General features: G+C 40.4%; 1 protein-coding gene across 1 annotated transcript; it reads right to left on the bottom strand.

The window, feature by feature from the left end:
• Positions 1-3,385: 3,385 nt before the first annotated feature.
• gspt1l (G1 to S phase transition 1, like) lies at positions 3,386-27,236 on the bottom strand. The gene is made up of 14 exons (XM_049560234.1): positions 26,805-27,236; positions 24,470-24,514; positions 18,127-18,378; positions 16,483-16,516; positions 16,306-16,383; positions 14,131-14,311; positions 12,106-12,260; positions 10,814-10,954; positions 8,814-8,907; positions 7,998-8,078; positions 6,992-7,165; positions 5,750-5,839; positions 5,339-5,507; positions 3,386-4,057 (listed from the first exon to the last, which is right to left on the bottom strand). The coding sequence occupies exons 1-14, from the start codon at positions 26,995-26,997 to the stop codon at positions 4,005-4,007; spliced, it is 1,740 nt and encodes a 579-aa protein (XP_049416191.1). The 5' UTR covers positions 26,998-27,236; the 3' UTR covers positions 3,386-4,004.
• Positions 27,237-27,420: the final 184 nt, after the last annotated feature.

The raw sequence follows: 27,420 nt of genomic DNA, 5'->3' as shown, positions 1-27,420 counted from the left end.
ATGTTCTGGAAAGTTCTGCTCCACAAATCTTTAGTTAGATTACAGACTTTTCTCTTATCTTTGTTTTTTTTTCATGAAATTTGACCTTGTTGAGCCCAAACAGCTTTTTCAAAAACACAAATGAGGAATTTTGAGGGGAATTGTCTCTTTGGTGGAACTGCAAACATCTCATAGATCAGTAATTTTTTAAATTTTTGTGCTCATGGCCCCACATCAGCCTCCATAATGTGTGTTATCACACTTATCAGGATATAAGACAATAAAAATAAGAAAAAATGAGACAGGTAGCTTTTGTTTTACTGCCTACTGAGAGGTTTTTTTTCTCTTTTCTTTCAGTGGTAGGTCGGCTTTGCTCGTGCTTTGTTTTAATTTGCTTCATACAATAAAGCAATCCTTTATCCCACTCGCAGGTTTGTCCTTTTAAATGCTATCATCCCTCACACTGGCTGCCAATCAGGGCTTTTGATGTGTCACACACTTTCAAATTACAAATTCCCATGCACAAACGGCAACAAATAGGCACCTAGAGAGGGTGCACAACATGCTGATACAAATAAATATTCACTCTTAAGTTTGTATGGACCTAGTTCAATATTGCCATAATAATGCGTGGTTATTACAAAATCCCACGGCACACCTGGATTGTCCTTTGAGAACCATCGTCGCAGACACCTGAAAAGTGACAGGGGGACACTAGAAACTGTTTTTGTTAGGGGTCAAAAGTCAAAAAGCTGGGGAATCTTGGGTTCAATCTAATATATGTTTCATTTTATGAATGTAATCATTAATATCATTATTATTATTATTATTACTGTTGTTGTTGTGATTATTATTATTGTTATTATGATTATTATTTTAGTGTAAAATATTAACATGCAAAGTACAAAATTTCCACCTGAAATATAGTGAAGTATAACATATATGGAGGAAATTCTCAGGTAAAATATGAGTAAAATATACATTACTTTTTGATGAAAACTGCAATATCAAGAAGACAGATGTGGCGTGAAGTTGTAATAAAGTTCGAAATTAAATAAAGCCATACCATTTAGAGCCTATGAAAAACAAATTCTTTCAAAGGGACAGCATAACAGATCAGTATAATTGATTCTAAAACTTGCCTGACAGAAAACACACAAAAGAACCAAAACAGAGTTAGAATTTTGAGAACAAAAGGTATTTAACCGAAACTTTATTCCTCAAAATGGGGGTGTATAGTGTTGGTGAAGCAGTTTTAACTTTAACCACTTTATCATTTTAAGAAAATCTAATTAAAATCTTTGCTCAGTATGAAATACAAGAACATTGTGATTCCTATGAAGCTCCTTTCAATTCAGATATATTTCAGCCATATTCACCTTCACTCCACTTCAGCTCTTCAGTGGCTAAAATCACTTTTTCACTTTATCTTAACCTGACATGTCATTAAAGCAATGAAATTGTATTCACAATTCACATTCAGCTGTAAATCAGGCAGAGTTTCAAAACATCAGTAATGAGGACAACTTTTGGAATATGGGTGTATTAAGGCATTGTAAAATTTAAGTCAGGAAGGGCATCTATGATTACAGTGAATGGACAACCCTATATACTGACTGAAGCAGTGAGCAGTGCAGAGACACCACCTGCTGGTGTTTACTCTCTGTCCGTAGAATCAACAGGCCTACAGTATGTGACAGAGATTTAAAGTTCAAAACTGTCATTAAACAGATTGATCTTTGGGTAGCAGCCCTCTGAGGCTTTGAATCTGTCAGTAAACACATAAATCAAACGTCCACTCATCTTGAATGTTGTTCAGTTAGTGAGAGCTTATGCTCCAAGTGTAGCCACACGAATACAGGATTTTTAGGGTCAATACTGAACGTAATATAACCCCCCTTTTGCATTTAAATAAACATACCTGTAAAGAATCCTTACATATTATTATTGAAAAACTGAGGCCAATATATGTTGTAAATGAGACATTGTACAGTGCAAAAATAGACTTAATGGTAACACTGTTTCCAAGAGATCCAAAACATATCTTTGGTATTTCTGAACTGACATTTGTTACCCATCAGCCTATATTGGCTCAGAATATGAACCAAGCCAATTTACTGCACCAGTCTGGTGGTTATTCTAAGGTTGTGAAAATGCTGTTGGAATGCAGGAATGTTGAAGTGCAAAGGCATTAAATTTCATTGCTGAAAAACCTGGAAACTTAATTTTCAAACTGGAGTTGGAAACTGAACTGCACTTCCTTAAGAGGCTATGAGCTGGAATACAGTGAGAAAAGCTGGAAGCTAAACTCTACTACTGGCACACAGCTGAAATTAACTAAAAGACTGAAAAAGAAATGCTTTGTACTTTGAAAAACCATATAACACAAACGTTAATATAAGCATAGATGTCTTTTAAAGAGCATAATGTTCTGACATTTGAATGGTTTCTGTGGCTGAAAGAATGCAGAGGTAGTAGTTCATCAAAAAAATGTACATGGAAAGGCATAATTTGCCACGTGTTAAATTATCAACCATCAGGTCTGTAAAATAAAGTAGGGAGAACAGTTAAATGTCAAGTGGAGCATGAAGATTTAAAGATACTTTTCAATTTACTAAAACTATTAAAGTTAAATTTGATGTTATTACCATTAAAAGTCAGGCTTGTTCGGGCGCCCCTCTGAACCAAAGTTTCTATCTGGGGGCCTTAGGTTTGAAATTCCGGTCTTGACCAGGACCCCCGGTAAACCGTTACCATCTAGGGTCTTTTATTTTGAAAATCCTGGGTTTGAGTGGGTGATGTCATCCACTCTAAGCAGCGCAATACACACCAATTGTTAACTCAGAAGTGTCAGAAAACAGCATACGTACACTGCGGTAATCCAAAATTTGTAATAGTTCATAGTCTTGTAACCAGCGTTAATGTAAATTAAACCAGAGTTTAATGCAAATGTAGCTGAAAGTATGTGGAAGTGGTTTAAGTTCAAAGTGAAGCATGTTTGAAGATCTGAACATGCCATCCATTCACTACCATTATAAAAAATTGCTGAAAAAAGCAGAATATTTTAAAAAGTATGAAAGGGATAAAACATTTGAATGTAAGCACACGTCCTTAATGAGCTCAACACCTCCGATATTTGAATGGTTTCTGCAGCTGAGAATTCAAAAGTAGTTGATGTGCAACAAAGGCATAGAAAAATAATCAAACAGATCTGATAACAACAGTGGCTGCTAAATCAGCATTCACACAAATAGTTCAACATGTGTCCAGGCTGTGTTTAAACTGCATGTAAAAGCAATCATTCAGTGTTTGTGAACTCTTAAACACCTCAGAAGTTGAGCAAGTACATAAAAACTGAAATATGAAACCAGCCACTGGACTGTGCTCTGAAAATGAACACACTCTCTTTATCCAATTTATTATTTTATTGTCATAGTTGTTTGCTTTAATAACATTTGAACACGCTCAAGCACACTGCCAGAACGCCACGAGAAACCAAAAACTGGGTAAAAGCAAAGGGAGACATGTACACCCAAGATAAACATTTTGGTTTCAACTGGTTAAGTTCTTTCAAACAATTTCTTTGCAATTTACTTCTGAAAATCATCCTTAATATTCCAAGCAAAATCCTGGTCCACATCTGTTTACAGATAACTTCTGCCATTTGTTGTCATTGTCATTCATGAAAGCAAAAAATAAAAAAGTGGAAGAAAACAAAAAAAATCATGTAATGATGAGTAGATCAGAGTAGGGAGGTGGGGAGAGGTGGAGGGAGGGCTAACCCAGAAATGGCATAGCTGAGCTCTCAATATGAGAAAGCTGACTCGTGTGGACTTCATCTTGGTGTCATTTGCTTAAAAACGGGTTCTTTTTCACATGAGTTTTTTTTTTCTGAAGCTGTTCTTCGGCACGCAGAAGGGGGGCGTGACAGGGAGGTGCCGTCGCCGCTGACAACTGTGTGGGCGGGTTATGACCGAGCTCCGCCCGTTCCTTCTCACCAGGACTCTCAGGCAGCTCTGAACTCTTCAGTCCCGCTCTGCGACCAGCTTCAGCACCTTACCAATGGCGATGGTCTTACCTGAGACACACAAACAAAAGACAACCATCACATCGCTGTCTCAGCTTCATTCAAACTGATGAGTTCTTTCAAAGTCAAATCCACTTATCAAATCAAAAGCCTTTTGAATCTCTTAGATCTGCCTTTCAACATTTCTAAACAGGCTTATTAAAGACTGAAATTATTCCAATTCAAACGTATCTAATCCCCTTTTGTTGGCAGAGATGACAGAAACCATAGAGTTTTTAGTGACAGCCTAATTAATGTTCACAACCTGTAGCTCCAATGTGAAATTGAAAAGAGTTGCAGAATATTATGAAATATTAATCAAATGTATGTGACACATTGAGAGAACAGCTGCAGTCTCGTGTACTCCACCAGCTCCTGATTGACAACTATGAAGCTTAATTTTGAAGCAGGAAATAGGGTATAACAAGTTAAGTTTACTTTGAGCACTTTCACCTTTGATTTTGTGAAACTGAGCTGCTTCCTTTTGTTAGCTGAGGAAGGGCTTGAACCCAGCAGTGTCACTTGTAGGTATATTTCCATTTAATGTTAGTATGCATGTGTTGTGTATTTTACAATATATGTATATACAGTACATTTACGTTATGATTACTAAGCATTCTGTGAACAAACATATCCACTAGAAGGAATGAATTATATATATGTTTTTATCTGGCTTTAAAACTGAGTTCATTCTGTGCTGTTTGCTTGTGTGTTAAATGAAGGAGGTTTATTTTGGCAGAGTGGGTTCAGTTATAAAATCACATTATTTTCTAATAATGACAGCAAAAGTATGAATATTATTGTTAGCAGTAGAGCTACAAATAATTAGTGAACTGATAGACAGAAAATGAATTTGAGAAAATTATGAGTACTTAATATTTTAAGTAATTTATCAAGCAAACAGCAAACATTCTCTGATAACAGCTTCTCCAATGATTATCTGCTGCTTTTCTCTGTTTTATATCACAATATCAACTAGGGCTAAACTCGCATAACTTTATTACTTAAACAATCTGTGGGTGCAGCCCTATTACAAACTGAACATATTAAAGATTAAAGGGATAGTTCGGATTTTTTGAAGTGGGCCTGAATAGGGTACTTAGCCACTGAATAGGGTACTTAGCCACAGACAGTATTTTATGCACAGTATATGTCAGTCAGCACACCCCTAGGTTGGGTTAGTACACTGGAATCTGACACTGAAGATAAGCAATGAACTGCTGTGGACGGGTCAGCAACAAAATGTATTTTAGCCACCTAAAATAACCCCACCCAAAAACATCAAGGAAGTACCTTCATCCCGTAAGGTAAACCGTCCCATCTGAGGAAACTCTTTAAAGGTCTCGAGGCAAATGGTTCCTGCTGTGCGCAGACGGGCGATGCAGACCTGGTCCTGTTTGACGAATCTTGGCCTTGTCTTACTCTTGTCTCCTGTCTTCTTGTCTACCAGACAGATTAAGGCCTGCAGACAGAAGTAACAAAATATCAGCACATACACAGGTATGACACAATCATTCATCCAGAACATCCTACTACAATAAAAATAAAATGAAGCAAGCTATATTTGTGCAAATGTTACTATCCCTCTCTTCAACCAATCATTATTCCTCAATATCTTCAAACACTAATGTGAGACTGTGTGTTGTTTTTTTAGGGAAGCCTCATTTTATCAGGGTAACAGTGAAGATAGCATTAAGCTCTTACTGTAATTTGCACTTCTTCGATGCAGGTGTGAATGTGAAGGACTGCATTGTAACCTGGACAGATGATGGATTTGTGTTCAATGATGACAATCTGTTAGGACAAGAGGTACAGTGGTGATGAGAAAGCACATCAAAAAAACAACAAAAATGTAACTTCAATGAACACTCCCAGTGCACAAGCTGACTCCTCCCATTGCTCTGAGGGCTGCATAGCACTTCCAATGGTGCAGTTTGCTCAAACGGATCCAGACAGCGGTAACGGGGGAGGGATTAACCAACACACCAGCTGGATGCTCAAGTCCTACAGTCAGGATATGATCCCTCAGTGGATTCCCAGTGGCTGACCCATTAACTCAACATGTGATGGTTGCAATACCGGGCTGAACCAGATGCACTATTGCAGGGAAGTAAATCAAAGTTTTTGTTGGGGTATCCTCATGCTAATAGAGTTTAACACCAAAATACATGGGACACAGTGGCAGGGCGCACATCTGCTGCAGCATGCCCAAAGCAGAGTGCATCCCTTATAATGAACTGAAGCTGCTACACTGACCAGGAAAGCTGCACTTGCCCATGCAGGCACTGCACCGCTCAATGTTATTTTTATGCTGCTGGTGTATTTTTTCTTTTCTACGCGTGAATTCTTGGCCCTCCAACAGGTAAGAACTGTACAGAGCTGTGTACAATCTGTTTAAAAATTATTAAAAAAAAAAAAATGAATACATCATTGTACCATAAGCAATGTGAAGCAGCAGAGCAACCTTGTGAGTGTTTTTGCATTTCACATTAAAATCAGTCAAATCAATGCATCCTTTAGTTAAAACGATCCAGTTAATGAATTCAGTTCCAGTTAATATAGTGTATACTTCCAAAACCTGCATAAAGAGCTGTATTATTATTTTTAAACATCAGTATCAGACCAGAATTTCACAATTGGTGCAATCCCCCAGTCATGATATGCATAAGATTACTGCAGTATGCACAAAACCTTTTAATTGGATTATATGTAGGTTATGACAATATGAGTTTAGACTGTTTTCATTTCATGTATGCAGTCATTACATCACAGTCTACTTATTCACTCCTTAGGACAGGTGTAAGAGGCTGAGATGTGTCAACTTGAATTCTGAGTTTGACTCCTGATTGCTTTTGGTGCAGCTGCGTACACTTATTGCTGATTAGGACCACGTACAGTCAGCTGAGGCTCTGGGACAGTTGCATTCAGCTGATTAGTGATACTGACCTGGGCATCGAAGGTGCGCCCTGAGTGGCAGAGGTTCTCAGCATTACACAGGATAAAGCCGGGCAGGATCTCCTCCTCCTCGATGCCCTTCAGCCGCAGCTTGAGGTTTTCACCTGGCCCGGCGTCGTCTGTCTCCACATCGTCTGACAGGAGACTCAACACCTCCACCACATGCTGCATGAGAGCAGATGAACAAACATGGAATGAGACAAGCAGAGAGGCAAGGGCAGGGATAAACACCAGTGTAGCTGAAAAGTGTATGATGGTGTAAAATTAAATAATTAAATTAAAAATCTCAGCAATGACTGCGTGAGACTATACTCAAAAAAGACGATTTGCTTTGCTTGCGCTGTCCGTTTTTTTTTGTTTTTTAAAAAGGGGCAAACTTGCATTCAGACTTTTTATTACAAAAATGCAACCAAACTGGAAAAGTGCTATAAGTAGAGGGCACATCATAATATCTGTCAGTATGGTATTAATCACACTACCGTTCAAAATGAGACCTGACTTTTCTAAGGATGTCAGTTTTGAGCCACGATGAAGGCCAAAATGAGACCTGCAACAGATGGTAAGGTTTGTTGTTTATAGCAAAGATGATTTCTGGAAAACCTGCAACAGGTTTTCAACAATTGTCAATCACTACAACCATGAAAGGTCTTCACAAAATATTAGGCTGACTGGTCCAGTAGTTCGCATTATTAGCAACAGACGGATAGACAGGCAGAGACATATACACCCAAACGCGTGATCCCCCACCAGGCTTTTGCCTGGGAGAGATTTTTTAAAAAAAAAAAAAAAAAAAAAAAAAGTTCCATAGACTGTTTCAATGCTATTCCGTTGCAAGGGCAACAGGTTTGGTCCCTGTTTACTTCCTGACAGTGAGTGCATTAACAAACGTTCTAACAGGAATATAAAGGGACCCATCTAGAATGTTTATGTTGCCAAGGTTGTCTCTCGTCTTTCATGGTTCCAACTGATGGAAGTAAAGGCTTGTGGGATATCTTACCCTGTTGGGCATCATGACCAGCTGCTGTGCTTTACTGATGGAGCCTGACTCTAGTTTGCCGAGAATCACAGTGCCCATGTCCTGATGAGACAGATTGACAGCGTGTTACAGAGCAGGTGAGAACAATCATGTTTGCATCAAAGACAGGAGAGAGTTCAGCCACCAGAAAAACACAAATATTTTCAGTGGATACAAAGTGACTTTGTACACTCCTTAGACTCATGTCTGAGGCTAAGAGTGCAACATGACAAGAAATAACTTCATTCACTGACACATAAACCTTGCTGTTCAGTGTGGATCCAGAGGTTGTGTCAGTTTGGGGAGAAGACTAATTCAAAGATTTTGCTACAACTTGGATCTATGATGATTAAGTGTTGGATAATAGCACTGTCCATCTGCACATTAAACTTATACTCCCGCAACTCTGAACACAGTTCACAGTCTGGTATCCAAAGGCTAATAGTGAGCCAGGAGGAAATGATGGGATTAGAGATTAGAGAGGGTCAATCTTTAACCAATAGGCAGTAATATATATTCCTCTGCAGATTCCAACAACAACTGACGTACCTGTGGGTGCATTCAGCACTTGTCACCATAAACAAGGCATTCTAAGTCCTTTCTAAGCACCAGCATTTGAGAGAAAACAATTATCCACATCTAAAGCTCTATGCTTTTTAAATGCAGACTTCCACAAAACTGCAGCCAAAGAAAGCTGAATTGTGTTTGTCAATGCCTGGTGGCTGAAACCAACAATCTTTCTATGTGCTTCACTGTAAATGTATAATTTAAGCAAGGGGGTAAAAATCATATTCTTACCTTGTATTTGTCTACGATGGGCAATCTGACAGGGCCATCACTTGATCTGTTGAAATTTGGCAAACTGTCCAAGTGTGGAATAAATGGTAACCCTCTGAAATAACATCAAATATGGAGAGTAGTTAGGAGAAATGGATGAACAAGTCAATTCATTTCAGTACATATATATATATATATATATATATATATATATATATATATATATATATATATATATATGTATAGCAATGGCTGGAAGCAGTATCAGCCAATCACTGATCACGAGGTCTATTTGAAGCCATCTACTTATTGTGTAGCACTATTTATTAATTTATCTATTCTTAAAGGTTCAGTGTGTAGGATTTAATGGCATCTAATGGTGAGATCGCAGAACTGAAACTTCTGTGTTCAGCATGTAATCATAATGCTTCACAGTAACTAGTAGTTAAGTTATTTACAGCTTTTTAGATGGCCTTTTAATAATCGACGATGAACTTAACTTTGGTTGTTGTTGTTGAACACACATTTATTTGAACAATCATTTTCTACATGACGACATGTTAAACAGAATTTGAGCTGGGCTTGACGCTAACTTTTTTCCCAAGGAGCACATGTGCTCCTAAGTTGAAAAGTAAGGAGCACACAAAGAACTTTAGGGGCACAATTGATCAAATAATGTGTTTTCCGTAATAAACGTGATGCAAATAGGCAAAATTATTTAATGAATTTGTATACAAAATGTAAAGAAAGGTAAAATCATCAAGTTTTGAACAAGTATTGCAATTTAATTTTGACTTTAATGTTATTATTTTATATATATTATCTTTGCAATATGATTATCTTATATAATGTTATTACTATCCTAAAACATTCTCCAGGTCCTCTGAAACTCTGCAGGACTTATTTCCACCCTGCCCAGCAGTGGTACCATGGCAAACGGTCCCTAACTGCAGGGAGAACGGAGCAGGCCTCCCCGGAGGTCCGCCGCTTCCTCCACACTTTGACTTATTTCAATGCTGCCGACAGTGGGACTTATATTCATTGTGCCGACAGTGGCTTGGAAAACCGCCCATAACCGTGTCACACGGGGAAGAGGGAAGGCAGCTGGAGTTCCTCCAACATTTGCGGTTAGATTATCTTATTTTTTTATTGACAAAAATATAGGCTGCTTTGGCTGATTTTTTTATGCGCACATGTGCCCCTAAATATTTTTTACAGTTCGCACACACCTATTTTTAGTCGCAAATGCGAGCGAAACACTCGCACTGTTGAGCCCTGTTGAGGTATTCACAGAAAGACAGAGCCATCATTTTAAGAAATTATCACTGCAGTCAATCAGTGGGTCCGCTCCATTTCAGTGCACCAATTCACCATTTAACATGTAACGGCAAGGACAGGGAAAGCCGTTTAATTGGAGTATCATCTGTCTGCTGGTGGCAGCAACCACATCTGTCAGCTGACAAAATGTATGATTTTCTTTAAGCCTGAATGACATTCATCGGTTCTCTGTCCTAACAATCTCCCTCGTTTTGTCTGTGTAGGCAACGTGGTCGTGGTGATGTATACGATGCTCTCGCTGCTGTTATCTGCTGGCAACGATAACTGTCAAATAGTTTTCAGAATCCACCTACTCGGTGCATCAGACTTAAACCAGCATGCATGTATCTTCAGCTCAGACAAGTCCAATCAGATCACAGTTCACTTGTAAACAACCTCTCAAGGCCAAATGACGACTCTGCTCTTACACCCACCCCAGGTAGGTCCTGCCTACATTACTTAACCCTTTGCTGGATATATTTGATACCTTTGATACTTTTTGGGAGTTTGTCAGAACTGCCATAGTTGATGCCATTTTAATGGCAGCAAAGAAAAAGCAAAGAAATGGGTGGCAGCTTCTTCTGTACCAGATTGTGTTAAATGGGCTTATAGTACTTATGGCCCCTGAATCCCGATCGTATTATGGCAGTGACAGTAATCACAGGGACAGTAGATAGCTGATGAGAGGAAGCTAAAGGACTTACGTGTACCAGGAGCACATGTCAGTGGGCTCCTTCAGGTTGGCTCCCGTCAGTCCGGAGCATGGCATGAAGTGAATGTCTTTCTTCGGGTTGAAGCCCACCTTCTTCAAAAATGGCACTAGTTTCTCCTTACACTCTTCATACCTGAGGGTTCAACAACAGGACTGATGTCAACATCTTTAAGCAGGAATGAATACAAATATGGCTGCAGCCATGGACATGCACATGCATGGATTCTGACAAAATAACATAGATCCTAGGTGACTGTGTTAGCATTCTTTACCTCTGGGTATTGCCACTTAAATATAGTGCATAAGGGGGACAAAAGTCCATTAAAACACTGCCACCACCTCTGCGTCAGACTGTCTACAAAGTGTGTTGGGAGGTGTTGAGAGAGATGGGGGAGTATGAATAGCACGCAAGGTTAGGCTATACATTCCAGTCCAGGTCGTGTATAAAATATATTTTTTTCTGATGATCCGATGGCATTGTCCCTGACGTACAGTTGATAACGGGGCAGGGTATCAGTACTCGATACCTTTAAGGTATTGACCTAAATTCAAAATCAAAATTAAAATTAAAATATTACGACACCAGTACTAGGGTTGCAGAAGTATACAGGTTGCGTACTATGAAAACTGATGATAATCATAAGGTGTACATTTATTTATCTAACAGGTACTTACAATTTTTTCAGTGTTGTTTTTTTTCCTTTTGGGGTCAAAACAAAGAAGAAAGAGGTGGCAGCTTCTTCTGTAACCAACTGTGTTAAGGGCCTATGATATCTTCTCATATCAACCTCAGGCCCCTGAACTGAATTGAAATTGTATCGTGGGAGACTTGACATCAGCAAATACAGTAGCACTGTCCAAAGAAGCGATATATCATAACGTGATGAAACTAGTAATTTACACATCTACTAAAAAGCTAAATACAAACCCTAAAATGACTTTCTCCAGGACAAATCTAGCAATGGAATTCAAGTTTTCTCAAATACCCTAGCCCAATAATAAAAACTTGGTTTCTTGTATACAAGATGTTTAAGAAATCAGATTACTGCAGAAAGCTGGCAGTCATGAAAGAACACAGAAGCCCAGGTTGTCAGAATGCTCTGTCACATGCAAACTGCTTTAAAATTCCATTATACGTCTGCTTTTTTCCCCTTTTCTTTTAGATGACTTATCAACACTAGGTGACTCATGAGCTACTGTTTAGTGTTGTGAGTGTTTATGAGATTAGCCATTTTCCATACTTTTGCACTCCTACTGTTTGATCATTTTTAATTATGTACCCACCTCTCCAGGCTCCAGTTGACTGTGGGGTCATCCATTTTGTTCACCAAAACTATCAGGTGTTTAACACCAGCTGTTTTGGCCAACATGGCGTGCTCCCGTGTCTGTCCACCCTTCTCGAAACCGGTTTCAAACTCACCTTTTCTGGCAGAGATTACCTGGGGGTCAAGACATTTATTTGGTCAGTGCTTTTGTCTACAAGTGCTACGAAAACACAAGGTGTAAAAGGTGTTTGCTTGCTTCAGCTGACTAACAACTCACAAAAAAGATACAAAACAAAACATATCTGAATCAAAGTAAACAACAACCCTTGACCTTTGTTACAGGTTACATACAGTATCTCACATAAGTGAGTACACCCCTCCCATTTTTGCAAATATTTCATCATATCTTTTCATGGGACAACACCATAGAAATGACACTTTGATATAACTTAAAGTAGTCAGTGTACAGCTTGTATAGTAGTATAGATTTACCTTCCTCTGAAAATTACTCAAAACACAGCCATCAACATCTAAACAGCTGGCAACATAAGTGAGTACACCCCACAGTGAACATGTCCAAATTGTGCCTAAAGTGTCAATATTTTGTGTGCCAACCATCATTATCTAGCACTGCCTTAACCCTTTGGGCATGGAATTCACCAGAGCTCACAGGTTGCTTCAGGAATCCTCTCCCACTCCTCCATGATGACATCATGGAGCAGACGGATGTGAAGACACCTTGCGCTCCTCCACCTTCAGCTTGAGGATGGCCCACAGGTGCACAGGTGAGTTTAGGGCTAGATACATACTTGGCCAGTCCATCACCTTCACCTTCAGCTTCCTCAGCAAGGCGGTTGTCATCTTCTAGGTGTGTTTTGGGTCATTATCATGTTGGAAAACTTGATAATGAAAACTTGCAGCTCAGTTTCTGAAGAGGGGCGATCATGCACCAAGGTGCCACACATGCTGAAAGAGCACCAAGACAACTGTCCCTTGCCTACAGTCAAGTATAGTGGTGACAGCATCATGGTTTGGGGCTGCATGAGTGCTTCTGGCTCTGGGGAGCTCGGTTCATTTAGGGAAACATGAATTCATAGCAGAGCATAATCGCCCCTCTTTGGAAACTGAGCCGCAATGCAGTTTTCCAACATGATAATGACACAAAACACACCTAGAAGATGACAACTGCCTTGCTGAGGAAGCTGAAGGTGAAGGTGATGGACTGGCTAAGTATGTATCTAGCCCTAAACTCACCTGTGCACCTGTGGGCCATCCTCAAGCTGAAGGTGGAGGAGCGCAAGGTGTCTTCACATCCATCTGCTCCATGATGTCATCATGGAGGAGTGGGAGAGGATTCCTGAAGCAACCTGTGAGCTCTGGTGAATTCCATGCCCAAAATTGTGCACTTTAGGCACAATTTGGACATGTTCACTGTGGGGTGTACTCACTTATGTTGCCAGCTGTTTAGATGTTGATGGCTGTGTTTTGAGTAATTTTCAGAGGAAGGTAAATCTATACTACTATACAAGCTGTACACTGACTATTTTAAGTTATATCAAAGTGTCATTTCTATGGTGTTGTCCCATGAAAAGATATAATGAAATATTTGCAAAAATGGGAGGGGTGTACTCACTTATGTGAGATACTGTAAAGAGACTTATTTGTGGAAATTTAGTTTCATAGCAACTGAGAAAGATCAAAAACTAAAAAGTGCTTGCAAAGAAGTGTAAAACTGACCGCGAGGGCCACCGCTTTCAGGAGCACTAGGAAGTTGAATACTTCACTACTGAAAAATTATGATGACAGTTGCTTTTGTCTCATTTGTATGTGATTTTTTTCTCTCCAAAACAACCTATATGATGAGAGAAGGACCTGGCCCTCAGGTATTTCTACATTATTACATTATGTATTTTAACCCCCATTCAAAAACTTTTGGACACCCCTGTATTAAGTGGTTGTGTATCCTTCGAAAGACTACCTGGTGGACAAACATACTAGTTAAGTTCTGATCTGATGTACAACACTAGTCATTCTCTGAACTCACCAGAACAGCCAAGTCTGCTTGTGATGCACCTCCAATCATGTTGGGAACAAAGCTTTTGTGGCCTGGAGCGTCTAAGATGGTAAAGTGCTTTTTGTCTGTCTCAAAATATGCTCGGCCCACCTCCACCGTCTTGCCTTTGTCCCTCTCCTCCTGGTTGGTGTCTAAAGCCCAAGAGAGGTACCTGGGAGACAGAAAAGTAATATTCTACTGTTGATTTGGTCACTAGTGGGGGTAACAGAGGGATGTCGTATGCTGTAAAGCCCTGTGAGGCAAATTGTGATTTGTGATATTGGGCTTTATAAATAAAATTGATTGACTAGTGAAGAATTAGAGATGGTTTCTAAAAACACTGACTTATGCACCAATACTGATATATCTGTTATACACTGAACAAAAATATAAATGCAACACTTTTGTTTTTGCTCTCATTTTTCATGAGCTGAACTCAAAGATCTAAAACATTTTCTATACACACAAAAGACCATTTCCCTCAAATATTGTTCACAAATCTGTCTAAATCTGTGTTAGTGAGCACTTCTCCTTTGCCGGGATAATCCATCCCACCTCACAGGTGTGGCATATCAAGATGCTGATTAGACAGCATGAATATTGCACAGGGGTGCCTTAGACTGGCCACAATAAAAGGCCACTCTAAAATGTTCAGTTTTATCACACAGCACAATGCCACAGATGTCGCAAGTTTTGAGGGAGCGTTCAATTGGCATGCTGACTGCAGGAATGTCCACTAGAGCTGTTGCCGTGAATTGAATGTTCATTTCTCTACCATAAGCCGTCTCCAAAGGCGTTTCAGACAATTTGGCAGTACATCCAACCAGCCTCACAACCGCAGACCACGTGTAACCACACCAGCCCAGGACCTCCACATCCAGCATGTTCACCTCCAAGATCATCTGAGACCAGCCACCGGACAGCTGCTGCAACAATCGGTTTGCACAACCAAAGAATTTCTGCACAAACTGTCAGAAACCGTCTCAGGGAAGCTCATCTGCATGCTCGTCGTCCTCATCGGGGTCTCGACCTGACTGCAGTTTGTCGTCGTAACCGACTTGAGTGGGCAAATGCTCACATTCGACCGCGTCTGGCACGTTGGGGGGTGTTCTCTTCATGGATGAATCACGGTTTTCACTGTTCAGGGCAGATGGCAGACAGCGTGTGTGGCGTCGTGTGGGTGAGCGGTTTGCTGATGTCAACGTTGTGGATCGAGTGGCCCATGGTGGCGGTGGGGTTATGGTATGGGCAGGCGTATGTTATGGACAACGAACACAGGTGCATTTTATTGATGGCATTTTGAATGCACAGAGATATCGTGACGAGATCCTGAGGCCCATTGTTGTGCCATTCATCCACGACCATCACCTCATGTTGCAGCATGATAATGCACAGCCCCATGTTGCAAGGATCAGTACACAATTCCTGGAAGCTGAAAACATCCCAGTTCTTGCATGGCCAGCATACTCACCGGACATGTCACCCACTGAGCATGTTTAGGATGCTCTGGATCGGCGTATACAACAGCGTGTTCCAGTTCCTGCCAATATCCAGCAACTTCGCACAGCCATTGAAGAGGAGTGGACCAACATTCCACAGGCCACAATCAACAGCCTGATCAACTCTATGCGAAGGAGATGTGTTGCACTGTGTGAGGCAAATGGTGGTCACACCAGATACTGACTGGTTTTCTGACCCCCCCAGACTCCCCCAATAAAGCAAAACTGCACATTTTAGAGTGGCCTTTTATTGTGGCCAGCCCAAGGCACACCTGTGCAATATTCATGCTGTCTAATCAGCATCTTGATATGCCACACCTGTGAGGTGGGATGGATTATCTCGGCAAAGGAGAAGTGCTCACTAACACAGATTTAGACAGATTTGTGAGCAATATTTGAGGGAAATGGTCTTTTGTGTGTACAGAAAATGTTTTAGATCTTTGAGTTCAGCTCATGAAAAATGGGAGCAAAAACAAAAGTGTTGCGTTTATATTTTTGTTCAGTGTAACTACATTGATGATCTAAGCTAATGTTGGCCCAACTGAATACAGTCACATATGGTTCTTGACCATATTAAGTAAATCAAAAATTGAATATTAAGAGTCAAACCTCAGAACTATAGTGTACTGTAAGGCCATCACAGTTTAACGGAAGAGTGCCCACTCACCAGGTTTCCCGGTTCTTTTCCTTGGCTTCTCTTTCGTACTTCTCTAAAGTTCTCTTGTCTACCATGCCTGTTAGATACCTGTTGGTGAGAAGCAGAACACCAGTGAACATCATGTCAAAGGTGGTGAATATAATTTCAAGGAAAGGTGGCAACTCAAAAACGGAGACTGCTACTCACATGATTTGTCCGCCAATGGTGGACTTGCCAGCATCTGGAGAAGCAGCACACAGACTGGGTTTAGAATTCACAAAATTGTGACATTACATGTGTTAAGTTTTATTCTGTGCAACCAGATGAGCATGGATTACCTGAAGCTTTTTTTCTTATCAACTGTTTTTCATTGAATAATACCATAATTCCACACGCATATACAAGTAAATAAATAAAAATATAATAAAAAAAAAACCCAGTCAAACCAACAGAAGAGAATTAAAACAAAGCAAACAATGCCATCATTACAACTTGGGGAAAAAAATGCACGAATGATATCAAAACATCTTTTCCTCCACCCTGCTGATCAGCAGAACAAACAAAACATGCATACATATACATACATACACATATGCACACATACACATTTGTGCATGTGTGTGCCTTTCGGACCTGTGTGTTAATGACAAAAGAGTGAAAAAACTGAATTTCCCCTCAGGGGGATTAATAAAAGTATATAAACAAATAAAAAATAAATAAATACATGTAAGTACGCCCATGCATGTATACCTCTGTACATACACGCATACCCACATGCATATATACATACATACAAAGCCATACACATACGCACTTATGCATAGTGAAAAAGCACATATAAACCAAACCAAAATAAAATAGATTAATTAATAAACAAATAAATAAATATTAAGATTACACACATAGCATACACAAACATAAAAGTACATATCAATAGATTCCTCCTAATGAAGATATCATTTATAGCATCTATGTGTACCCTCCAGGCCTTAATTGTATCTGAACTAATTGAAGCCTTTGAGTTGCCAGCCTGAAAAAGTCTATGCTGAGTGATAAGAGGCCATAATGACAGTTAAAGCTTGTTGGGAAGCACGTCACTGATGACACAGTGTGAAGACAGATTATCTGTGACAGCTGTGTAAGCAAATAACTAGGGACAGGGAACATAAACATGACAGCTGGAATAAGAGCTGGGCCTAACTAATATATCAGGAGATTGTTGGGCTTTTTTTAACAGTCAGAGCTGATTAAGTGATTCATCCCATTAGTTAATCTTAAAAAAACAAACAAAAAAACCCCCAACAACTTTCTTTATTAAAAAAAGGTTGGTGATGCACCGATTTATTGGCTGAACATCGGTATTGGCTGATATTGGCCATGTTGACTGCCATCGACCTATGGACATCATTGATGGCAGTGGCTGATTTTCTGTTGTGTCACATCAGTTTTGCACAAGCAGCTGGTAACTAACAGTTTACAGAGGTTGCTTTGAGTTACTTTATGATGTGTTCAAGCTCTACTCAGTAAAAACTGATATTGGGCAAAGGTAAATTATAACATAATTGTGATGTGTTCATATGTGATCTTGTAAAATGTAGTCTTTGGGGAGAAACTTGAATAAATACAGCTGTTTGAAAGAGAAATGTGTTCGATAGATATGAGAGGAAAATATGATATATTTTGTATAGGAGAGAGGCTGTTGAATGGATAAATGTTTTATTTTTTAAAGATGTTTTTCATGTGAAAGGAGGATATTTTAAAGGCTGATTGTTGTGTGATTGAATTTGTTCTCATTCAAGGATAGTGCAAGTATCATTCACTAAAAGGCCTACAGCAGCCAGGTGTACTAACCTACATGTCCGATGAACACGACATTGATGTGTTCCTTCTTGGGGGCATCTGGCGGTGGAGGTGGAACCTTGGGCGCTGGCGTTTCCTCTTCCTCCTCCATCATCTCCGGAGCCGTCTCCTCCATTGTCGCTGCCACCGATGGTCCCCGGTCCCCACAAGACCCACCTCCTGGCTCCTCTTCATTTGGCTCGGCCTCCTTCTGGTCCCATGGCTCCTCTGTGGTCATCTCTGTGTCGCCGTTTTCCACTGGAGCTGCACAACCACAAACATGGTCGACATTATACAAGGCTTTTTCCTTTCGTGTTGACAAACTCCTTCAAACAACTCACCAGGTGAAAGACTTTGTTTACCGTAAACTGCAATGATCACTGTCTTGTCACAAAAGAAAAGACAAGAAGCAAAGACGCTCTTTAAAAATAAAACAACAAAAAAAAACAAAACATTATCTTTTCAGTGACAAACAGTAAAAGCTGTGAACAATTAGCCCCATGCAAACCTGAGGAATAAAAATCCTAATTCATGTTAAAAGACAAATTGTCACTGTGCAGTGTACCATGTCACTACTGCAAAAAGCAGTAAAAACATATTTTACCTGTAGGGACCTGACTTGAGAAAATGCGATATAAAAACTAATGTTATGTTTCACAATTTACATAAACAGTCACTATAACAAAAATTCTACAGATCTGCAGAACAACTCACATTGTATTGTAGTTGCAAATTTGTGGTGGGTTTGACACTTTTTACACAGAAATCACACTATAAAGCCTCTTCAAAGTCAAAGTCTTTATGCTGCCTTGACATTTGTACATAAAATCAAACACAGGCAGCATCATGCCACTCCAAAGTGTGATTTTAGACAGCATGCTGGCATTGCGGAATCAGAGGAGGCATGACGGGCATGACATGTAACACAACGCCATCGCCCTCTGGTGTGACATCAAACATATGCATCGGTAGCACTTCATTACCAATAACAACCGCATTAATACGGCAATAACAAGCATTCACTGTCCCCGTTATACGGCTGACTTCATCCTCTGCTGGGAGGGTATGGAGCTCCTGGACCTCATTGTTTTCCCACTTTGTGTATATTTTCAGTTGCTGTCCTTCTTTGAGCTAGCTGCTAACTACTATCGACTGCTTTTTAAATCTCCTGTGGTGGGTCCCCTCCTGACAGCAGTCCCCTTCATACAGACCTTGTTTCGGCACTGTAACTGCTGCCAGTTCAAAGGTAACACAACTGTGTTGCCCGATTCCATGATCATACCTGTAATGTAATATCTACAACCGGGTAAAAGAGAGAGATGACTGGTAGCTCTTTATATTCAAACACAGATCAAAACCTTATGTCTTGGGGCGTCGGTGGCTTAGTGGTAGAGCAGGCGCCCCATGTACAAGGCTGTTGCTGCAGTGGCCTGGGTTCGAATCCAGCCTGTGGCCCTTTGCTGCATGTCATCCCCCCTTCTCTCTCTCCCCCTTTCACGCTTACCTGTCCTGTCCATTATAGGCAAAATGCCCAAAAAAATATCTAAAAAAAACCCCCCAACCAAACCAAAAAAAAACCCCTTATGTCTGGTACTCAGGGAGAACGGGAAACAACAAGATACACAGGAAGGCAATCCAGGCACTCCAAAAATATAGAAAACGAGGAGTATTTAAAAGTATTAAGTAGCCTTTTCAAATATACACCAGGTACTCAAAATACGGTTGACCAATCAGTCAGTCAAATAGTCATTCAGGCTTGCAGCATTGGCCTTAACTCTGCCAAGACCAGCAACTCTATGAGGCAAATTTATTTTGCCTAGGATGGTGTAGGCATGATCAAGCCTACTCTCCCTATGACTGGCTTACTCTGACATTCTTCACCTAACCCTGACCAATCTTACTTCTCTTGCCTAAACCTAGCCAACTCAACCAACAAAGGTAACGAGTACTAGCCAATCAGAGGGAGAGGAGGGCAGGTCATGCCTTTGTCATACCAGGAAAAGGAAATTTGCCTCCAGGTGAGACTCCAACTTGAATACAGTCATCCACTGAATTGATCCTCTTCCTGATATAGACTCAAGACAAGGCTTGTTTCCCACAAGGAGGCTACAGGGACTTTACAGCACTTTCCAATGCGATCTGATACTAAGGGTAAGCTGAGGTATTCCTCCTTCACTGACTGACACACTGGCGACTCTGGGACACACTAATAGATCTTCCTACAGGGTGGTTCCACCTATGCAGTTTGTCTGGAGTTGTGATTGGATAATTGGAGGACTGTGGGTGTTAATTTTATGAAACATGAATGAACTTGAGGGGTGGGCGGTGATGAAATTCTGACAGCTGGTCGCTGCAACATCTACCAGGGGGGCTTTCCACATTTCTGTGTTTGCAATCTTCGTCCAATCAGGAACCAATTAATGAATTATGTTTTGCTCGCATGCCTCTGTTTGACAACAGCTTGACATACAGTGAACCTTTACACAGCCATTACACTGGTAGCCACCAGCATGAGTGACAGCCACCACGGCATGCCAAGATTCTATAGCAAATATCATAGAAACATTAACAGTGCAGCAACAATGTTTGGTAATTTCGTGTCTGTGAAGTGCAGTGCTACAACAGCACGGCAATGAACACTTGGCACCAAAGACGGAGATAAAATAGGAAACAATGACAGTGGTCTGACATAAAGCCTCCTACACAGTTCAGCAAAACAGCAAAAATCAGATTCTGGTTCAGTGTGTGTTACCAGTTCTGGTTCTTTATAAAACTCATAAATCTTATTTGAAAAACAAACTATTTATAAGTGCTTTGACAAATATATGTTTTCATTTATGCTTTTGTATTTAAGTAGGGCTGGGTGACATATTGCTGCTTTTTCCACCTGGGACAAATAAAGTTACGATATTACGAATATCAAGCCATGCTGTCAGTGATTTTGTTTAAGCCACCAGCATGAGACTCGCTTTGACGTTTCAATTCTCTCACTCTCTCCCTGTCACAGACACACACACACACACAAAAAAAAAGACTCTCAAACATGATTCGTCACACACACTGCCCTGCCTATCCTGACAGCACTCTCCTGGGTGTTGTTTGATCAAACCGCACATTTAAGAGTGTCCTTTTATTGTGACCATCCAAAGGCACACCTGTGTAGTAATGATGCTGTTTAATCCGTTTCTTGATGTCACATGTGTCAGGTGGATGGATTATCTTGAAAAAGCTGAAGCACTCACTAACACCGATTTTAACAAATTTGCAACCAAAATTTGAGTGAAATGTGTTTTGTGTACATAAAAAAATTATTTGGGCCCCATTTAAATGATCTTTAGCTCCTGGTAAAGAGTGTGGGACACGTGCATTTAGGGTTTGTCCAACTCCACTTTTTCTACTTATATGGTGGATAATTCAGGTATAAAGTTAGGCACCAGGGGCTAAGGGGTTGTATTTAATTTCCTCAAGTTCTGAAGAGTCAGTCAGTCAGAGCAGTAATGTCAATGTAGCAAATATCAAGGGACATTTAAACAGCAAAACTGAAAACTGTACTTACAAACTTGACAGAGGAAACAGAACTAAACGTTTAGCTTCTAAAATAACCAATCAGGTTATGCTGTTCCTCAAGTGTACCTGTGCACATTGTCTCTCAACGCTGAGTCGAAAAGCAGCTCTGCTCTGATCTCTGCTATGTTCACATTTCAGAAAAGATAATTAATATTTTCCTAATTAAAGACATATTTCGCCCACCCGAAAGCTATCTGTGCATCCCAGTTTGGGAAGTATTGAGCATACAACTGAATAAATGGGACTTGGTTTGTACTACATTAGTTGTGTGGGAGTTTGTACACAGATGTTTTGATATAGTTTTGCTGTTGTTTACCAGGACCCTTATGACTTAAATTATTCAAGAATTTTCTCAGTTTTTAGATTCTTCGTTCAACATTAAGGCATGCAAGACAACATGCATTTTGGGCTATCTAACCACAAGTTGACAGTGATTGGTAAGGAAATATCAAATCAGTTAGATTGTATGCAATGTTAGACTGAAGATCAAAACGGAGTGTAACGTGTTGGCAAGTCTCTCTAAAAATCAGGCAAGCAATACTTAGTAGTACCAACGCAATTCGGCTGAACACTTTAAAATGAGTGCACTTCACAACACGATGTACGTCCATTATTGTGGTGGTGCTATACCAACAACCACTGCCATTTGTACACGTTTTCATTTCACTTCCCAAACAATTCCATATATTCTGAAATTCTACTTTTGGTTTGTGACCATTAAAGGTGCTGACACACCAAACCGACATCAAAGAACTAGCGGCAATGAAAGCCCACTGTTGCGTCGGCTACGTCGAGAGAGTGGTACATCCTGTCAGCCGAGGGGTTTCCTATCTGTGCAGCCAAGCACCTCAGCACTTCCACGGATAACATCCAGGCAGTCCCGGTGTTTCCTCCGCAGGCTCCACTTCACTCAGCTGCCCGACAAACCCGCTGCTTCTTCCCACTTTAACCTAAATAACAAACCGGGGCTCGTGATCTAGTTGGATCCAAACGGAGAGCCGGGGCTAGCTGGGAAGTTAGCAAAGGCTAACTGGCTGTGCTTCCCGCTGGTCATGCTGCAGCTAACACTCTGCTAGCCTCACAGCTAGCCCAGGTTTGTTATTCCAGTTTAAGTGGGAAGAAGCAGCGGATCTGTCGGGCAGCTGAGTGAAGTGGAGCCTGAGGAGGAAGCACTGGTTAGCCCCGGTTTCACTACAGGCAGATTCACTCACTACAGAGGTGAGGAAATAAAACCTGAACAGCTAATCAGAGTGATCTCTCTCACCGACAAGCTCTGCCGCCAAAGTGCCAACGGTGCGGGACACACCGCAAAAACTAGGGCAACAGACGCTCACCGACGGCCCTACTTTGACTGACGACCAACCATCAGCTTGGTGTGTCAGGACCTTAAGATGCATTTTTTATTCATGGCCCCTCACCACGTATGTGTATGGCTATGTGTTAGATTATATTGTACTGATATAGTGATAATAATACTTCATATATCATTTTAACCAAATATCCTGCACTTTTGTAAATTCCCAGTCTTACTTTACAATGTCTTATAAGCTCCATTAATGTCTAGTAAATCAACAAGAGGCTCCCTAACAATCAATTAACACAGGTCAGGACTATAGGGGCTTTTGAAAAACCTCAAAAATTCACTATGATGGCAGACCTTTACACATTTTCTGGGTTGATTACACTTAAAAACGACGAAGGCTTTATTACAACAGGGGTTTTGATTTAACAATGAGGTTTAAAGAGACATCATTGTTTTACTTATTGTTTGCAGATTTCTAGTGGTTTAGGAAATGTTTAATACCTTTGAACAGTTACATGACAGTATTTGCTCTGAAATATTAACTTACATTGTCAACAACAGAAACCTGCCAAATGTGTGCACAGTCAACAAGCTTTACAACCCAGACAAGGGGGCCACACCTCAACTCTTGTGGTCTTCATGTGTAAACATCCAACCACAGTTCTCTGCTTCCCTTTCTTCCAACAACGTGACACTGTTTCCCCTGAAGACTAAACAAATACTACAGCCATTTAAGCATAATGGAATGTTTATATGAATGACAGCAGAATTAAATGACCCAATAACAATACTGGTAGAGTTGCTGTATGTATAATTTGGTCTAATACTTAATCTTGCTATAGGCTAATGTTATCAACTATTTCCAACCATTAACATTCTAAATGGTTGGAATATATATGTATGTGTGTGTATATATATATATATATATATATATATCATACACGGTGTCATAATAATACTTAATCAATTCATAGCTCAACTGATTCTGTATGGTGGATTCACTGCAAGCCTCTCTGAAATGTTCCTGTACATTTTGTGGCGTTATCTACCACTGAAATAAAGCTGTGTCTGTTTAAAGTGATAATTAAAGAGTCCCAGTGAATGTGGTACAGCAAGATCCAGACAGCCTGAGACAAAGCAAAAGACAAACAGACGCTAATCTACAACAAAACTCACTGTTCAGTCGGTTTGTGGTCACCGTTGCCATTTTTTTTTTTTTTTTTTATCTGCAGAACCCCCTCCCCACCCCATGGCAGATGTAGATACATAAAGCCAATACTGCAAAAAGACTAGAGAAGGGGGGAATGGAGCTTCTGTATTTGGGTCTCTGTAACTCATGATGTAAGAGCCACTATAGGCTTTGTTAATCCAGTCTATTCAATGTGGGCCCACACATGTCAGGACAAATAGGCGAACAGTAACAGCATGTATGTGACAAAAGGCACAGAGGCAGTCTTAACACTTAAACACAGAGTCCATACATACCAGCACATTCTGACATCTCCATGTTGGATATCTTTTCAACAGCAACTGAAAAAGAAACAATGGTTAAGTTAAAGTTTAAGTTAACTTAAAGGAGCTTCACATATTCTACTAGGCTGCAGTGTGGATTGAATTAAAGGAAAAGTGTTGGAATTTGAAGAATTTATAATCAGACTGTAGCTAACAGAAAAGAAATGTATTTTCTATATGTTCCATAAACAAATCTCACTCTGCCCTCAGAAGCAACTTTAAAGGGAACCACCACCTAAATTAAGAATTCCAGTATTATATCTCCATAACCAAGGAAAGTTCAATCAACATTTGTGAAAATGAGCTACTCTCTGTCAAAGCCAGAAACAAGAGAGGTAGGTCTCAAACTTGTGATGTCATCAAGTATAGAGTCTGGAGCTGCTCCATGGCCAAAGAATGGAAGACTGATTTTGTGGACCCACAAAATGTTTGTTTTCTTTTTTTATACCCAAATGAGCTTTGTTCTGCTTTAGTGTTCTCAGATCCTAAACAGAAAATGTTCCCATATAAACTGAATTGTCATGGTGACTGAATGTCGCGCTAACAACACTTCAGGGAAGAAAACTGGCAATTTATTTCAATTGTGGAGATAGATGAATTTGGGAAATTTGTTGATTTCTGTCATTTTCAGCTGCAGCTGTAAAGTTGAAGGATATATAGTTTAACACTGTGGTCCGACCTATCTGATGCTTCTGCTGTGCTAATTTAACGTACTTTGCTGCTTTGCTATCATCTTTAATTAACTAAATCTACAAACACAGAAACCAAGCAACGACTGCAGTAGACAGGGCTGCAGCAAAACATATTTCAGCCACCTAAATAAAAAAAATCATTATCAGTAGAAATGTATGCTATATTGAAATATTTTCTCAGCTTTACCTAAGATACAAACCAGCCACGGTAGACCAGCACGTCAGTATTTTAAGTGACATTACTGTTTTTGTCAATGGAGTCTGGTGGCTTTGGTATAACAGCTTTGAATTCCTGTCGAAAAAGGCTGTTTGACCCCAAGGTAAAGTGGTGAAAATATTCTAATCATAGCGTACACTTGTACTGACATTGAGTTTTTTGAGGTGGTGGGTCTTTTTAAGTGACTAAAAAATAACTTACGGAGTCATAATTTGCTAAGCACTGTTTGATCTTATGTACATAACATGAGCGTTTTCTACCTGGGAGGAATTAAAAATAATTAGAACATCCCCCTGAGTGCTCTCAGTCTCATCTATAACACTTTTCCCAATTCACTGTCTGTGGAGCAGCTCCATACTTTATACTCTATGACATCACAAACTTGGGTTTAAGCACTTGAGCTGTTGGATTTGGGAGAGGTAACTAATATTTTTGGATAGTCTTAGACCCTAGGAGTAAAATGTTCCCTTTAAGTCAAGCCCAGGTAAAAAGATAAGAACCCTTTAAATATGGAGAACTTGAACAGTTTTCACGTCAAGAACCTCCATAAGTTGGAGTACGAGCTTCCATTTGGTTATGATGTTCATGAACAGTATATATGGGGACAATAGTGGAAGATTTTAAACCAATGACACTGAATTTGAGACAAGGTGTCTGTCAGACAATTTATTGGTGTTATGTGCAACATGCTAATGTTGAATAAAAAATGCTTTCCAATGAGGACTGCCGCGTTACAGCCTCGACCAGGTCTGTGCTCTGCTTTTACGCGGTTTCCAATGACACACTTTGCTCCACTCTTGACCAGCAGTGCGTCAGAACATCCACGTCACACCAAACACTCAGGTTCCCACTAAATTCTTTTCAATGACGAGCTTAGCTTTAATCATCAGGTAAGGCTGGGCTGTTTCACAGTGACAACATGGATGTTTGCCAGCAGTACCTCTGCCCTGGTTCCATTTACTGCTTAGAACAAACAGTTAACGTTATTAGCCAAACGGCATTGACCTAACACTGAGCGACACGGGTGCTCAGTTGTGAAACCAAAGCTAACCAAAATGCTAGCTAGCTATTCCCGGTTACTTGCAACAAGCTAATGCCGGCTGGGCTGATGACTTTAGACAGTTATGACAGAACTCAGCAAGCTAGAACACCACTCTACAGCCGAACGGCTGAGTAGCATTAACAGGACTGACAGACTGCATTTTAAGTTACAGTGGCTTATCATCTAAAATACTGGTATAACCACCAGCGCAGCAGCTAAGTTAGCTAGTTTGTCGCGCTTCAAGGAACGCGTGTCTGTACTGTGGCTAGCGAGCTAGCAACTACCCAGCCCAGGCTCCTGCTAGCAACTAGCTCAGTGCTAGCTAACGTAGCTCCCCCAACGTGACTCTGAACTCACCGACAGAATCGAGATTTTCCGAGTTTGCCTTCATGGCAAAAGACGGAACAAATTCGGCGGCATTCACATTGGGCACAAACGGTTTAGCATTCACATTTAGGGATGTGAATGCCGATTCAAGTTGTCCGTCGATTGTGGCCTCCACATCGTCCTCTTGTTCCCAGGAATCAGGGGCAGTGTCTCTCGGGTCCATCGTGGGTCTTGAATTTTCACTACTGTGAGATTTCAGCTGCGCAGTTCTTGGTCCACGGAAATGTCCGCCCAAAACCCGATGTTAAGGTCACCCCTTGGAGTAATGGAGAACGTCCCAACTCTACGTGTATTATTTTCTCTCCGTTACAGGTGAAAGAAATCAGCCGGTTTCTAACGGTTAGAACGCCAGAGAGGATATTCGACTCAGCACTCCCAGAGACAGTCCGCGTGAGCTCATGCGTCCCGTCAGTCGACGCGCTACCCGCGGTGACCTCTGGGATATGGAGTCTCATTCAAAAGCGGAAAACGTTTGCCTTGAAACAATCTTGGGCTAAAGAAAACTACATTCTCCAAAGACTAGAAAGAGCCAGTTTACGTCAGTAGTTTCTGTCCTTTTCAACACAGAAACCGCAGATTCGTTTTG

Source organism: Epinephelus fuscoguttatus, linkage group LG19 (genome assembly GCF_011397635.1).
Source record: "Epinephelus fuscoguttatus linkage group LG19, E.fuscoguttatus.final_Chr_v1".
Classification (NCBI taxonomy): domain Eukaryota; kingdom Metazoa; phylum Chordata; class Actinopteri; order Perciformes; family Serranidae; genus Epinephelus; species Epinephelus fuscoguttatus.
Note: the sequence above shows the minus strand (reverse complement) of the source record. Positions and strands in the feature narration are given on the sequence as shown.

Excerpts from the sequence above, each read along its gene's own strand:
- gspt1l (XM_049560234.1), bottom strand. The coding sequence starts at position 26,997 with ATGGACCCGAGAGACACTGCCCCTGATTCCTGGGAACAAGAGGACGAT. Across the intron at positions 16,384-16,482 it reads ACCATTGGCGGACAAATCAT|GTATCTAACAGGCATGGTAG; the intron begins GTGAGTAGCAGT and ends TCTCACCAACAG. Across the intron at positions 4,058-5,338 it reads GTTTACCTTACGGGATGAAG|GTAAGACCATCGCCATTGGT; the intron begins GTACTTCCTTGA and ends TGTGTGTCTCAG.